This window comes from Phragmites australis, chromosome 6 (genome assembly GCF_958298935.1).
Source record: "Phragmites australis chromosome 6, lpPhrAust1.1, whole genome shotgun sequence".
In the NCBI taxonomy this organism is placed as follows: domain Eukaryota; kingdom Viridiplantae; phylum Streptophyta; class Magnoliopsida; order Poales; family Poaceae; genus Phragmites; species Phragmites australis.
In genome coordinates, this window is record NC_084926.1 from 5264393 (window position 1) to 5277458 (window position 13066).

At 40.7% G+C, this 13066-nt stretch overlaps 1 protein-coding gene across 4 annotated transcripts in view; it reads left to right on the plus strand.

Annotated features, from left to right (window-relative positions):
• The window catches only part of LOC133921271 (nuclear-pore anchor-like), a 33927-nt gene that overhangs the window by 6091 nt on the left and 14770 nt on the right, over nt 1-13066 (plus strand). For 3 of the 4 annotated variants that reach the window (XM_062366073.1, XM_062366076.1, XM_062366074.1), the window contains exons 15-33: nt 87-221; nt 314-418; nt 544-657; nt 776-854; nt 1031-1074; nt 1148-1221; nt 1771-1873; nt 2013-2147; nt 2222-2320; nt 3347-3388; nt 3463-3516; nt 3731-3910; nt 3996-4037; nt 4613-4657; nt 4921-5004; nt 6303-6377; nt 6453-6637; nt 6731-6833; nt 8797-8913. In XM_062366073.1, coding sequence (XP_062222057.1) covers nt 87-221; nt 314-418; nt 544-657; nt 776-854; nt 1031-1074; nt 1148-1221; nt 1771-1873; nt 2013-2147; nt 2222-2320; nt 3347-3388; nt 3463-3516; nt 3731-3910; nt 3996-4037; nt 4613-4657; nt 4921-5004; nt 6303-6377; nt 6453-6637; nt 6731-6833; nt 8797-8913 — 1815 coding nt within the window. The remainder of the gene's footprint in view (nt 1-86; nt 222-313; nt 419-543; nt 658-775; nt 855-1030; nt 1075-1147; nt 1222-1770; nt 1874-2012; nt 2148-2221; nt 2321-3346; nt 3389-3462; nt 3517-3730; nt 3911-3995; nt 4038-4612; nt 4658-4920; nt 5005-6302; nt 6378-6452; nt 6638-6730; nt 6834-8796; nt 8914-13066) is intronic. The other variant, XM_062366075.1, reaches the window with a different exon arrangement.

Sequence of the window (13066 nt, forward strand, 5' to 3'; positions counted from 1 at the left end):
GTATAATTAAAAGCGTGACTCATTTCTTTTGTGATATTGCATATCCTTTTTTCTGATTATATGCTTTACTATCTTATTATTTTTAGGTTGCTGTTCTTTTGAAGGAATGTCAAGATATACAGCTTCGTTGTGGTTCTAGCCTTCCAAATGTAAGCCATGGTGCTCTTTCTGCGAGCATAAGCAATGGTTTGTTTGATGTTGAAAACAATCTCCAGGATAATGTAAGTATCATGCTGCCTTCTGGGGCCTTTTATTGCAACCTCATTTTGCATTGCGGTGATGTTCAGCCTTACTACATGATTATCTTTGGCAGATGGCTTTTAAGGACATCAGGGGTTTAGTTGAACAAAATGTTCAACTTCGAAATCAAATTCACATGCTCTCGGCTGATCTTGACAAAAAGGACATGGAACTCAGGGTAAGTACGAGATGTAACTGCTTTTTATGACTGTAAAAGTTTCACTCTTCCATTCTTAATATCAAGTTATACTCTTGATTGCAGCTACATGATCAGACCTATAACTTTATATCTATCCTTTTTAGGACACCTTCCAAATCGAGCTGAAGAAAAATATTGATGCTGCTGCATCCAGAGTTGAAAAAGTGATGAAGAAATCTGAAGAACAAGCAATAATGATTGAATCTCTTCATCGATCTGTATGTCTTACAGTCTTCTTTCCAAGACATGACAAAATCTTTTGAGCTAAAAACTAAGTCAATTAGTTCCTGCATGTGACATGAATCCTAAGATAGCTGATTTCTATTTTTTTGGTAGGTTGCGATGTATAGGAAGTTGTGTGAGGAACAACAGAAGACTCATTCAAATGTTGAATCAGTATCCAAGAATTTGCAAGGTATGCTCTATTATGCTTATAATTATTCCGATTTCTAGTATAATTACGTAAGTATATGTCATACTTGTGCGGGGTTGACAATGTTGTGTTGTAAGTGGAGGTCACTGTCAAGTCATTTCAACTGCATGTTGCTGCTCTTGCATGCTAACATTACTCGTGTTCTTTTTGTTCTCTAGATAATGGCAGAGCGGATGTGATGGTTCTATTTGAAGGATCACAGGTAATTTTCTGAATGATACATGCCGTCGAGCCTATAGAATAAAACACTATGATTTTCTATATCATCATTATAGGAAGTCTCGAAGAAAGCTTATGAACAAGTTTCTGAGCGAGCCAGGAGCCTCGACGAAGAACTGGCTAAGTTGAGGTTGTTTTTTCTCTGCTTTTTTATTTTGTTTATTGCATGAGAGATAGTAGCTATAGCTAATGATATTGAGTACTTTTATTTTCTGTTTCTTTCATTGGACAAGAATTGTGGCAGTTAGGGAGAAAAATAGTAAGCTTCAGGTGTTGGGTGGTAACAGTATAGGTTGCACTACTTCATCCTAGATTTTCTCTGTTTTTTCTTTTGGAATTTTTTGTTTACAGTTTGTGATGCATAATTTGGTATTTTTTTCACATAAGAAGATTTACTGTTTTAAAATATTATTATGAAAGAGCTCTACGCAGAAGCTGCTTCTTTATTATTGACAAGGGCCAACTCTACGTTTGTCTGGTCCTGATAACTTAACATGTTAATGGAACGTTCACTGTACCTCAACGACACCAAATGAGATATGCTGTTAAGTTTGCATGTGCGTCCATTTTCCTTTGCCTTTATTTTGTTCGGTTGTAGATGGCATACATATCGGGGTTTGACTATGACAATCCTTCTGGATTAACTTGGAATACCTGATTGATACTTATGTTAATTCAGAACCGAGCTTGTGTCGCTGCGGTCTGAGCGTGATAAGGCGGTTCTTGAAGCTGATTTTGCTCGGGACCGGCTTAACGGATTTACAGCGGAGCTTGAATATCAGGTTCTTTTTGTGTTGTAATCTTGATTTCTCTTCCTATTTGTAGTCCTTACAAGTGATTCTGAGTTCATAGTTTCCTAGGCGATGATATTTCTCTTTTATATGCTTCATCCTAAGCAAGTTCATACTCTTGTAAATACAGAGGAAGGAAGCTAATTCTGTTTCGCTCAGAAATGCGGAGTTGATGCATTTGATAGTTGATTACGAACGAAGACTACGTGAAGATTCAGATTCTAAGCAAACTTTAGAGGAAAACTCAAGGCAGCTGTCGATGGAGGTCTATTGAATTTAGTGCATCTGTCAAATAAGTATAAGTATCCGGAATCTTGACACAATTTCCCAATATTCTAGGTGTCCATTTTGAAGCATGAAAAGGAGATTCTAGTAAAGTCAGAGGAAAGAGCTTTGGATGAAGTCCATGATTTGACTGAGAGAGTGCATCATCTGCAGGTTTTTCTCACTGCTACATCTTGCAATGCTATGGGTTGTCAGTTCTCACTACTTATCTGCTGACATAGTTGTGTTACTTGAAGATGTAAAGTCTGTTTTCCTAGAGTCATTTTTTAATATCTTTCGTAGTTGTCTACATGCTCTTAATATGGAAAGGGAGATTATTACTTTTTATTTTTTACTATTACTAGTACCTTTATTATCATTATTGTTTTCTCATCATCTTTTTAGTTGGATCTTGTGGGTTTCATCTCTAGCCTACCCCAACTTGTTTGGAACAAAGGCTTTGTTGTTCTCATCCTCTAGTAGTCTCATGTGGGTAAATCTACAAAGCTATTTCAAATATTTGATGGTTGCACAATTTTATGGTCTAATCTGGCATGAGCAAGCAATATATTTTTAACTATATTACCTATTCTTTGATGTCAAGAAATGAAATAAGTCGTACGCTTTCAGGACATAAGTTTTTTGTAATTAGGCATTCAGAAACTATACTGACCTGTGGATTGATAAGGAAAACCCAGGAGTTGGTGAGACACACATGGGATTTCTTTCTTGGTGTACTCTGCTGATGTCCCCAAACACAACATGAGCACAAACAGCTACATATATGTTATTTCCATTGTCTCCTGTGTATAGAATTTTTTTTTCTTAATCATCTCTGGGCCTTCATTTTTTTCATCAATTGAACACTATTCTAGTACAATTATTGTGCACTTATCAGAAAATACAAATATTCATTTTGTCTGGTTGAAGTGTGAAACTTTTGATCTTCTTTTAACATCAATTTTGTCTGCCTTAGAGTGAGCAACTGTTGCATTTTGTATGTTATTATGCAACACAGGTTTTTTTTGTCTTTTCTCAAATACTGTCTGTCAGTAACTCTTAATTAATTGTGAGGCCCTCTTGCTGTAATTACGTTACGAGCGCTTGACAGTTTTCAATGCATTATTATTTTGAGATCTGTGCCATTTTGTCTGACTGATTTTCCTCTGCTACATATCACTGAGATATCTTGCATTGCAGGCTACAATCGACACAATACATACCATGAAGGAGGTTCAAGAGGTACGAAGTGTTTAGATGAGTCATGGAATTGCTTGAAATATCTGTGCCTCCTTGTTAACCCGCGAATAATTCAGAATGCAAGGGCTATAGAAAGGAGAGATCATGAGGAGCACATCAAGCGATTAGAAGTAAGTCTCCTCTTTGCAAGCAATTTTGCTTTACTATTTTTGCATGCTATCCTCTAGCTTGCATGTTTCTTTCTCGTGGTTTGCCAGTAGTGTTTTGGCTTTATGCTGTCAAGGACTAAACAATTTAGACTACTGTTATTGTGTTCAAGTTTTGGTATAACAGCTCTAACCTAGGCACGAGTTATCCTTATTCTTAATCTAAATGGTTTTGTAGAGAGATTGGGCTGAGCTTAGAAAGGAGCTTCAAGAGCAACGGGACCACGTTCGTGTTCTGACGCTTGATAAGAAAAATGCATTTGATGGCTGCATGAAGGACGTGGAGGATATGAGAAAGGAGCTACAGAACTCATGGAAAGCTGCTTTTGATGCTGAATCAAGGGCTGCCATCGCCGAGGTTTGTTGAAGTCATTTTATTGTACTGAGGTCGTGAGGACATTATATGTGACATTCTGGTAATTTTAATTTCTATTTTCCTGCAGTCCAAGCGTTCTGATTTGGAGGCGAAGCTCAAATCAAGAAAGGTAGATACTAATAAGTCTAAAGCCATGATTTTGAAAGCTCTGAGTATCAAAATTTTGGTTATATATACTCTTGTACTGATAGTCTTCGTAGGTACCTTTCTGGACTTTTCATCAGTAGACCATCATAGCCAGATGAATTGATGAATAGAAAAGTAACTGTCCTGTAGTAGTTACTAAAGTGCATGTGTTTGAAAGGATGTTAGGTGTGTATCCTGTAAAAGAGCCACATGGACTTCAGTTGAAGTGCCGAACCATTTTTACTAGTGAAATATTAAGCTGATGATCTGCACCAATATGCCACTCCATTCTTGTAGGGTATGTAGATATTTGTCCAAGATACATTAACATTGAAAGAACCAAGTTTATTTTTTATGGTGCTGTTACTGATATATTCCCAGAGTTCCTAAATAGGAGTACATGGTATCAAGCATATGGCCAATACGGGATGTCAGGTCTTGTTCTTGGCCAAATTTCGAGAAAGGCCATTTTGAGTCTCACATCATTTCTGAGATCTGACTATATTTTAGGTTAAATCAAAATCATATATTCTCCTAATCGTGCTGTTATTCTATTAGGTCATGTTTAGGGATGGTGGTGGTGACATCTCTGCCACAACTGAGGTGAGTTAGTTTGTTGTTGTAGTCCAATAATTATCTGTCTATGTTCATATTTACTGTGGCATAGTTGCAAAAGATTATTTTACTGACATTGATTCAAAAAGGATTTAAATTTCATGAGTTGCCATATATTCTTTTGGAGCCTCACTGAATCTATGCACAAAAATTTATGCCTCCACCCCCACCCTCCTGTGTTATATGCTCCTTTATGCAGCTCCTTATATAACCACCTGTTGGTAATGTACTCACGCACTGGTCATTTGTAGGAGATTGATGAGCTATTCCGGTTGAAAGAGGAGTTGGAAAAATACAAAGAGGAAGCACAAGCAAATAAGAACTACATGGTTCAGGTGCACCCTCTGCTTCATTTCTCTCCCTCCCTCTTTAGAATGGCAGAGCTTCACTGGCACACACTTTACTTGCTTTACATGTTGGAGCAATCAGGCCCACCTATTATCTGAAAGTTGCCATTAGTCTCGTTAATAATTATATCTAATTAGAGTGACATGTCTGTTAATTTTATCCAGGAAAAAGTGCCTATATAGATGTAGAAATTTTTAGAGTGAATTGTACAAAACTACAAGTATTGTGCCATTTGTAACACAAAACTACAAGTATTGACTAGTAACACAAAACTATAAGTATCGTGCACCAATTTCACACAAATCCCAATTTTAATTGGATTCACCCAAAAAATGGTATTATATTTCTCCAAAAATTCTAAACTTTCTGTACGTGTTCTATAATCCATGTGCAACCCATTTTAATTGGATTCACCCAAAAAGCATGTGTAGAATTTAAACTAAAATTCTCCAAAAAAGGCTACTTTTATAACTCCTAACAATTGTTAGGGCCTCAAATAAAATCCCAAAAATCTGGGAAAATTCACTAATATTCTTATTATATTATGTACTAATTTCTAAAATTATTTCCATCCCTATGTTATATGGTGAAAAAGTTATTTCCTTTGTAATGCTCCATTTATATACTTATAAAGGAACATACTTTTTCACCATATAAACTAGGGCTGAAATTAATTTAGTCCATCATATAACAAGAATATTAGTGAATTTTCTCAGATTTTTGGGATTTTATTTGAGGCCCTAACAATTGTTAGGAGTTATAAAAGTAGCCTTTTTGGAGAATTTTAGTTTAAATTCTACACATGCTTTTTAGGTGAATCCAATTAAAATGGGTTGCATATGGATTATGAAACATGTACAAAAAGTTCTAGGATTTTTGGAGAAATATAAGACCACCTTTTGGGTGCATTCAATTAAAATCGGGTTTTGTGTGAAATTGGTGCATAATACTTGTAGTTTTATGTTACTAGGCACAATACTTGTAGTTTTGTGTTACAAATGACACAATACTTGTAGTTTTGTGCAGTTCACTCAAATTTTTATATGTGTGTGCCACTATCTAGCTTTGGAATTAACTTGGATCGATATTCTCCGTTTAGCAACATAGATGGGTGCTGTGATGCTTGTTTGCTTTGTTCTTTAGAGTTTAGAGTAGGAAAGGCTGATGCATCAAAGTTAAACTAGAGAGGTCTCTGCTGCAATTTTGCCTTCCAGCAACTTTGTTTGTTTACAGTGACCTTTATTTCCTGTCTCTTCTGAACCGCACAACATAAATCCATGTACAGTACAAAGAAATTGCACGCTCAAATGAAGTCACGCTGAAGCAATTGGAATCTGCCCATATGGATTACAAGGCCGAGGTACTAACGTTGTCTATATTTTCCTATGAATCTCCTGTACCTCTATATGCACATCAACTTATTATTTTTTTGTAGTCTGAGGTTTGCAAGAAATCCTTGAAAGATGAAATTGCAATGTTGAGGGATAAGCTGTCTGAAATGGAGAAGAGCTATGTAATGAAGTGTCAAGAAGCTTCCAATGCGATTGAAGCTAAAGAGAAGCATATAACTTCTCTCATGAATGATATTTCAGTTCTAAGAACTGAAGTTTCTCAGAGAGTGTAAGCATTTGGGTACTATAAAACAAAGCTGGGAGTACCTTTCTTCTAGAGATGATTGGCATATTTTCGTTGTTGATTTGTTCCTCTTAACAGATCACAGGTAGAAAATTTAGGAATTGAATTGGCTTCCTCAAAGAGTGCTCTTGATGACCAGTATAAGCGTTGGCGCACCACTCAAGACAATTATGAACGACAGGTATTTCTTACATTGTATACATATGAACCAATTTATTGGGCTTTCCTGGTGTCCTTTTTTGGGCTATTGGTCTTGTTTGGAGAGTGGAGATTGAGGCTAGGGGGATTCTGGGTTCTACGGCTTAAACTTGTCTAAAAAATTGTGGAAACATGTTTAGTTGGTGATCAGTGTTATGTCAGTGCTCTTATTTATACTATTTAATTAGGGAGGAAAAACTTAGCGAACCTAATGAGTCCAAACTTAACCAAACTGAAATAACTGAAAATTTTGGTAATTTCTGTTTTAACTTTGGCAAACTGATATTACCGGATTAACCGAGTTATCATACAAAGGCATACTTTTTTTCACCTAAATTAGTAGATTTCATAGATATCATATTTTCATTCGTAACATAAGGTCAATAATTAAGAGTATTTTAACTCTGCATGCTCTACTTTAACTGATACATCACACAAATAACAATTAAAAAATATATTCTGTAGGTAAATAATATATTTTGTTGAATTACTATTGTGTAAATAGTTAACCGAATTAACAAATTTTCAGCTCGCTTAATTTAGTTTGAGACAATGCAAAACATAAATTCTTTATTCGTTTAACATTTTTATGAAAACCGACCGAACCAACTAAATACTCAACCCTGCTATTTACTTCCTCTGTAAGTATTTGGCGTTTTAGAAAGCATGCATTCAAACCTCTCTTTTTGACCACTAATCTAAATAAGCTACTTGGATTTGGTCATATGGAATTGGTATCATTGAATTTGTCGTGAAAATATTTTTGCAATACAATAATTTACAATTTTGTGCCACTGTTTTCATAGAAAAAGAAAGATCAAATGTGCGCATTAGAAACCATGAGAATGTCTGAAACATCGTATATTTACGAACAGAGGGAGTAAGGTGTAAGGCTGTAAGCGTTACCTGGATATTTTTCCTAATTGTAAAAAATCATTACTGGGATTCATTGTAGCTGTATGATACTCCCGAAACTCCCAGAGAAATAGTGACTTAGTGACTCCATTCCTATCCTTACTGTAAGAGCACTTGAAATATAAAGAAAACCCATGTCTTGCAAAAAGTTAGTGTGTTGGAGTTGGACTTGACATGTATTATTGTCATGTAATTTCTGAACATTTATGCCACTGTGCTGCTGCTTAGATACTGTATACTCGCTCCATTCTTTTTAAGTTGCTCTTACTGGCTTTTTTTTTTGATGAATTTGAACACCTATGCTACAAGAGAGGACTATATCAGATTATATTAGTACCCAGAACTTCTTGTCTACTAGCCCTAGAGGCCCCGGCATTTAGTCGAATTCCTGGTTTGATACCAGACAGTTCACAGTTAACTTCAAACTGTTGGATTTGCTTTGGAAGGTAGTGGTGCTTTCGATAATTTGAAATACATTGGTGATAAAATTTTAGAAAGTCTGATCTTTCAGATTCTAAAACATCAAATTAAAAATAGCTGATGGAGCAGTATACCAGAGCTTCTGCGATTAAGTACTATTTACTGACGCCTAGTTCATAAAATTTTCTTACAGATCTTGGGTTTTTGCTGCTTTAAGTGTTATATGATCGTGTGCTGCATATGTTTGCAGTGATTTCGCAGAATAATTTGTTTCGAGCTGATAAACCTTTTTTAGTAGAACAGTAGGGGAGGACCCTACTGAATGTTGTTACACCTTTATTTCCAGTTACATTAATGATAATGGCTAATGCATGCCAAATAGTAGTTGGCCTTACTATCAAAAGATCGTACTACATTGTTCTTGTACCAGCTATCGTAAATATGAAACACATTAAATCTACATGATTGATTCATCCTTCTTTTTATGCTTGTAATGAATGTCACCAGTGTTTATGAATGCAAGGATTTATGCTAATTTGCATTCTTCTATAATGACGCACTGTGTCATACTGTTATATGATATATGATCTGCTTACATCTGTCTTCTGTAGGTTATCCTGCAATCTGAGACAATTCAAGAGCTGGCAAATACTTCTAAGCATCTATCTTCATTGCAGCAGGAAATCACTATGCTCCATCAAACAGCAGATGAACAAAAGGCTGAAAACGTAAATTGCACTGGCACTCTTAACTTCTCCGACCTTTGGTTCTTTCCATTTTTGGCTAAAATATTCTATAATCTAGATTATAGTTCTTCTTATAATTCTCTTATATTTGACTTAGGTAAATTGGCCTTTTGACTTCTGATCCCAAATATAAGATTGATGTTACTAGATTCATCATGAACAATACTATCATAATAGACAACTCTTTCTACCGTAGCATATAATTTTTGTCCCCAGTTGCGGTGTGTCACATTTACATAGCTCCTGCCCTTTTCTTCATAAGCTCATATCTTATCCAAAATTGATTGCCGATTTGGCATGGATTGGCGGTTACGAGGAACTGATCTTCCTCAAAGTTTTTCAAGATATACACACTAGCGAGTAATAGCCCAGGCTTTTCGATATACATGACCATACTTGTAGGAGGGCGGTTTCTGATGAACCTTATATTTTTTTTCTATTTCTAGGAAATGTGGGGAAAATGCATATTAATGATATACTTCTTGTGCAAGTTGTTGGAAAACCAAATTCTCAATCCCTTTCATTGCTAATTATAACATGTTATGTGACCAAATCTTGGCTGTATTATTTTAAAATTAAAATTTATTGTCTTGTCCTGCATTCTGCATTTTCTTAGTTGAAATGGCAGGCTTGAATGCCCTGAATGTCATCTTGGTTTTGACTGGTGAACTTTACTGAACCCTTGATATTCCATGTTTTCCTTGTTAGACTAAGCTGTAGCTGTAATCTTGGTTCTTGGATATGTAATCTTTAGAATGATATGTTTTTGTTAAGAACTTTTGATTGTCGTATTCCTTCTTTTTGTGATGAATGGGGCAAAGCAATTGTTGTGGATATGGAGCCAAACAAGTAATAACAGAGCCTAGGGGATCGGCTCGAAGGTACGATCCCCAAAGGCTTAGAGGGGACCAAACAAGATGTGAACTGGGATTATATTGGGTGTCTAGCACCTGATATTTGAATGCCCAATTACATTTGGGATTGAGGGTATTTATAGCACATATCCCAACAACTCCCCTACACTTTACCATAGTACCCTTGTACCCTCAGAATTAGGGCTGTTTACAGAACATTGACAGAGGGGGCGCGGCCCCCCCTTCGAAGGTGACCCCCGAGACCGCACCCCTAAGCTTCGCTGCTAGCTCCAGACTGCCTAGGTGCACCTCATCGCTTTCGGCTCTTCCCCGAAGTAGTTTCCCGGCCTTGATCAGCTACCTTCGCTAGTCGCCGGAGGTAGGCGGTCAGGAGGTTTCTTCTATCCAAAGGCTTCCTCGGTGACTCGGGCCTGTTTTCCTGTTGATTTAAAGCCAATCCTTTCTGTAGAGATGGGCAAATTGCCTCACTGCCTTTGGGCGTGGGCTGCTGTCCATTAAATAGCCGAATGACATTAATACAAAGATTACATTCCTCAATAGAGGAGCTAAACTAGGCAGGCAATAATAATAGAAGGAAAGCCTATACTAGGTAAGAGTAAAATAGGAAAGGCTATTATACACAATATCTCTAATACCCGCCCGCAGTCGCAGCGGGAGAAGAACGGACGCAAAGACTGGTCCGGAACTCCTAGAACAATTGGATCGGAAGACCCTTGGTTATGATATCGGCGAACTGATGAGAGGAAGGCACGTGCAGGACGCGAACTTCGCCGATGGATACCTTCTCCCGGACGAAATGAATGTCGATCTTGATGTGCTTCGTCCGTCGGTGTTGTACTAGATTGGTGGACATGTAGATGGTACTAACGTTGTCACAGTACACCACTGTGGCCGAAGCGAGAGGAACATGGAGTTCCTGAAGAAGTTGCCGGAGCCAACAACACTCGGCCACGGCATGGGCAACCGCGCGATACTCAGCTTCTGCGCTCGAGCGAGACACTGTGGTCTGGCGTTTGGAGGACCAAGACACAATGTTGTCGCCGAGGAAGACACAATAGCCTGAGGTAGAGCGCCGGGAGTCTGGGCAGCCGGCCCAGTCAGCGTCAGAGTAGGCGGTGATGGATGTCACCGATGATGTGCCGATGTGCAAGCCAGTGTCGAGAGTACCTTTGACGTATCTCAGGATGCGTTTGATCAGCGCGATGTGTGGTTCCCGTGGATCGTGCATGAAGAGACACACCTGCTGAACAGCGTATGCCAAGTCCGGACGAGTGAGCGTCAGGTACTGTAAGGCACCTGCAAGGCTCCGGTATTCGGATGAGTCGGCAACAGGGGCACCGTCCAAGCCAGAGAGCTTAGCATTAGTGTCCACCGGCGTGGAGGTGGGGTGGCACTCAGCCATGCCCGCGCGACGGAGAAGGTCGACAGCGTACTGTCTCTGAGACAGGAACAAGCCGTCGGAGGAGCGTGTGACGGAGATGCCGAGGAAGAAGTGTAGCTCACCGAGGTCCGTCATGGCAAACTCCGAGCGAAGTTGGCTGGTAAGGCGCTGTAGTAGTGATGTAGAGGAAGCGGTGAAGACGATGTCGTCGACGTACAGCAGCAGATAGGCCATGTCGGTCCCCTGGTGGAGGACAAACAGGGACGTGTCGGAGGAGGACGCGACGAAGCCCACCTGACGAATGTAGCTGGCGAACCGTTGGTACCACGCCCGAGGTGCCTGCCTCAAGCCATAGAGAGACTTCTGAAGAAGGCACACATGATCAGGATGAGCAGGATCCACGAATCCGGAGGGTTGCTGGCAATACACCGTCTCGTCGAGGGTGCCGTGAAGGAAGGCATTCTTGACGTCAAGTTGATGAATTGGCCAAGAGCGTGACGTGGCGATGGAGAGGACTGTGCGGATGGTCGCCGGCTTGACCACGGGACTGAAGGTCTCGGCGTAGTCAATGCCATGTTGTTGGGAGAAACCCCGAACAACCCAGCGTGCCTTGTATCAAGCCAGACGACCGTCAGAGTGGAACTTGTGCCTGAAGATCCACTTGCCGGAGACGATGTTGGCGTCGTGTGGACGAGGGACGAGGCGCCAGGTACGGTTGTCCATAAGGGCCTTGTACTCGTCGTCCATAGCCGCGCGCCAATTGGGATTGACGAGGGCGCTGCGGTAGTTGGTCGGGACGGTAGAGGTAGGTGCGTCCTGAGCCATCAAGGAGATGAACTGCACGGGAACGTGTCACCATTTGATGAGATGCCGAGGCTGAGATTGGAGAGGCCGGTGCCGGGTCTGGGGAGACCGATTGGACCGGCGCAGGGGCCAGCTGGGCAGGCGGTCGCACAGGGACTGGAGGAGCCGGCTGGAGAGCCGGTGCTGGTGCGGGTGGCCGCTGCACAGCCGGTGGGAGGGTCGGCGCTGGTGCGGCCGACTGCTGAGAGGCAGTAGTCGAAGCAGGCGGTCGTCGGGTGTAGAGCAGGTGAACCGGCGGGCGTGCTGGTAAAGTAGTGGGCAGGGGCTGCACAGCCGGTGGGGGAGACGGTGCTGATGTGGCCGGCTGCACATCCGGCAGGGAGACTGGATGTCGTCGCCGCGCGTAGACCACGGACACAGGTGGTAAATCCGGCGCATCAGAGAGGATGCCGGAGGAGGCGGAGGTTCGTGGCAGCGATCGCTTAACACCCGAGGGTGGAGCAGTCACCGGAGAGACCTGCAAGGGTGCCACGGCAGCAGTGCAAGGCACCGGCATGGCAGGATCATCGACTAGGAAGTCCAAGTCGGTGTTAGTGGTAGGAGATGATACAGATAGGCTACTAGTGCTAGCAAATGGAAAAATGCTCTCATCAAATACAACATGGCGAGATGTGATCACCCGGTTTGTGGTAATGTCAAGGCAACGGTATCCTTTATGTTGAGGAGGATAACCGAGGAAAACACAAGCCGCAGACCGACGAGCAAGTTTGTTAGCAGCAGTAGCGGATAAGTTTGGAAAGCAAAGGCAATCAAAAACCCGAAGATGACTGTATTGTGGTGGCTTTTGGTGAAGGAGAGTGTAAGGTATGGCACCGTTGGTGGAGGAGGAGGGGCATCGGTTGCGGAGATAAGTGGCGGTGGCTAGGGCTTCAGCCCAAAACCTAGGTGGCATATGGGCATGAAGGAGGAGCGTGCGAACAACATTGTTGAGAGTGCGGAGCATCCGCTCAGCTTTGCCATTTTGTGGGGATGTGTGAGGGCAAGAGAGACGCAAGATGATGCCGCGAGAAGTGAA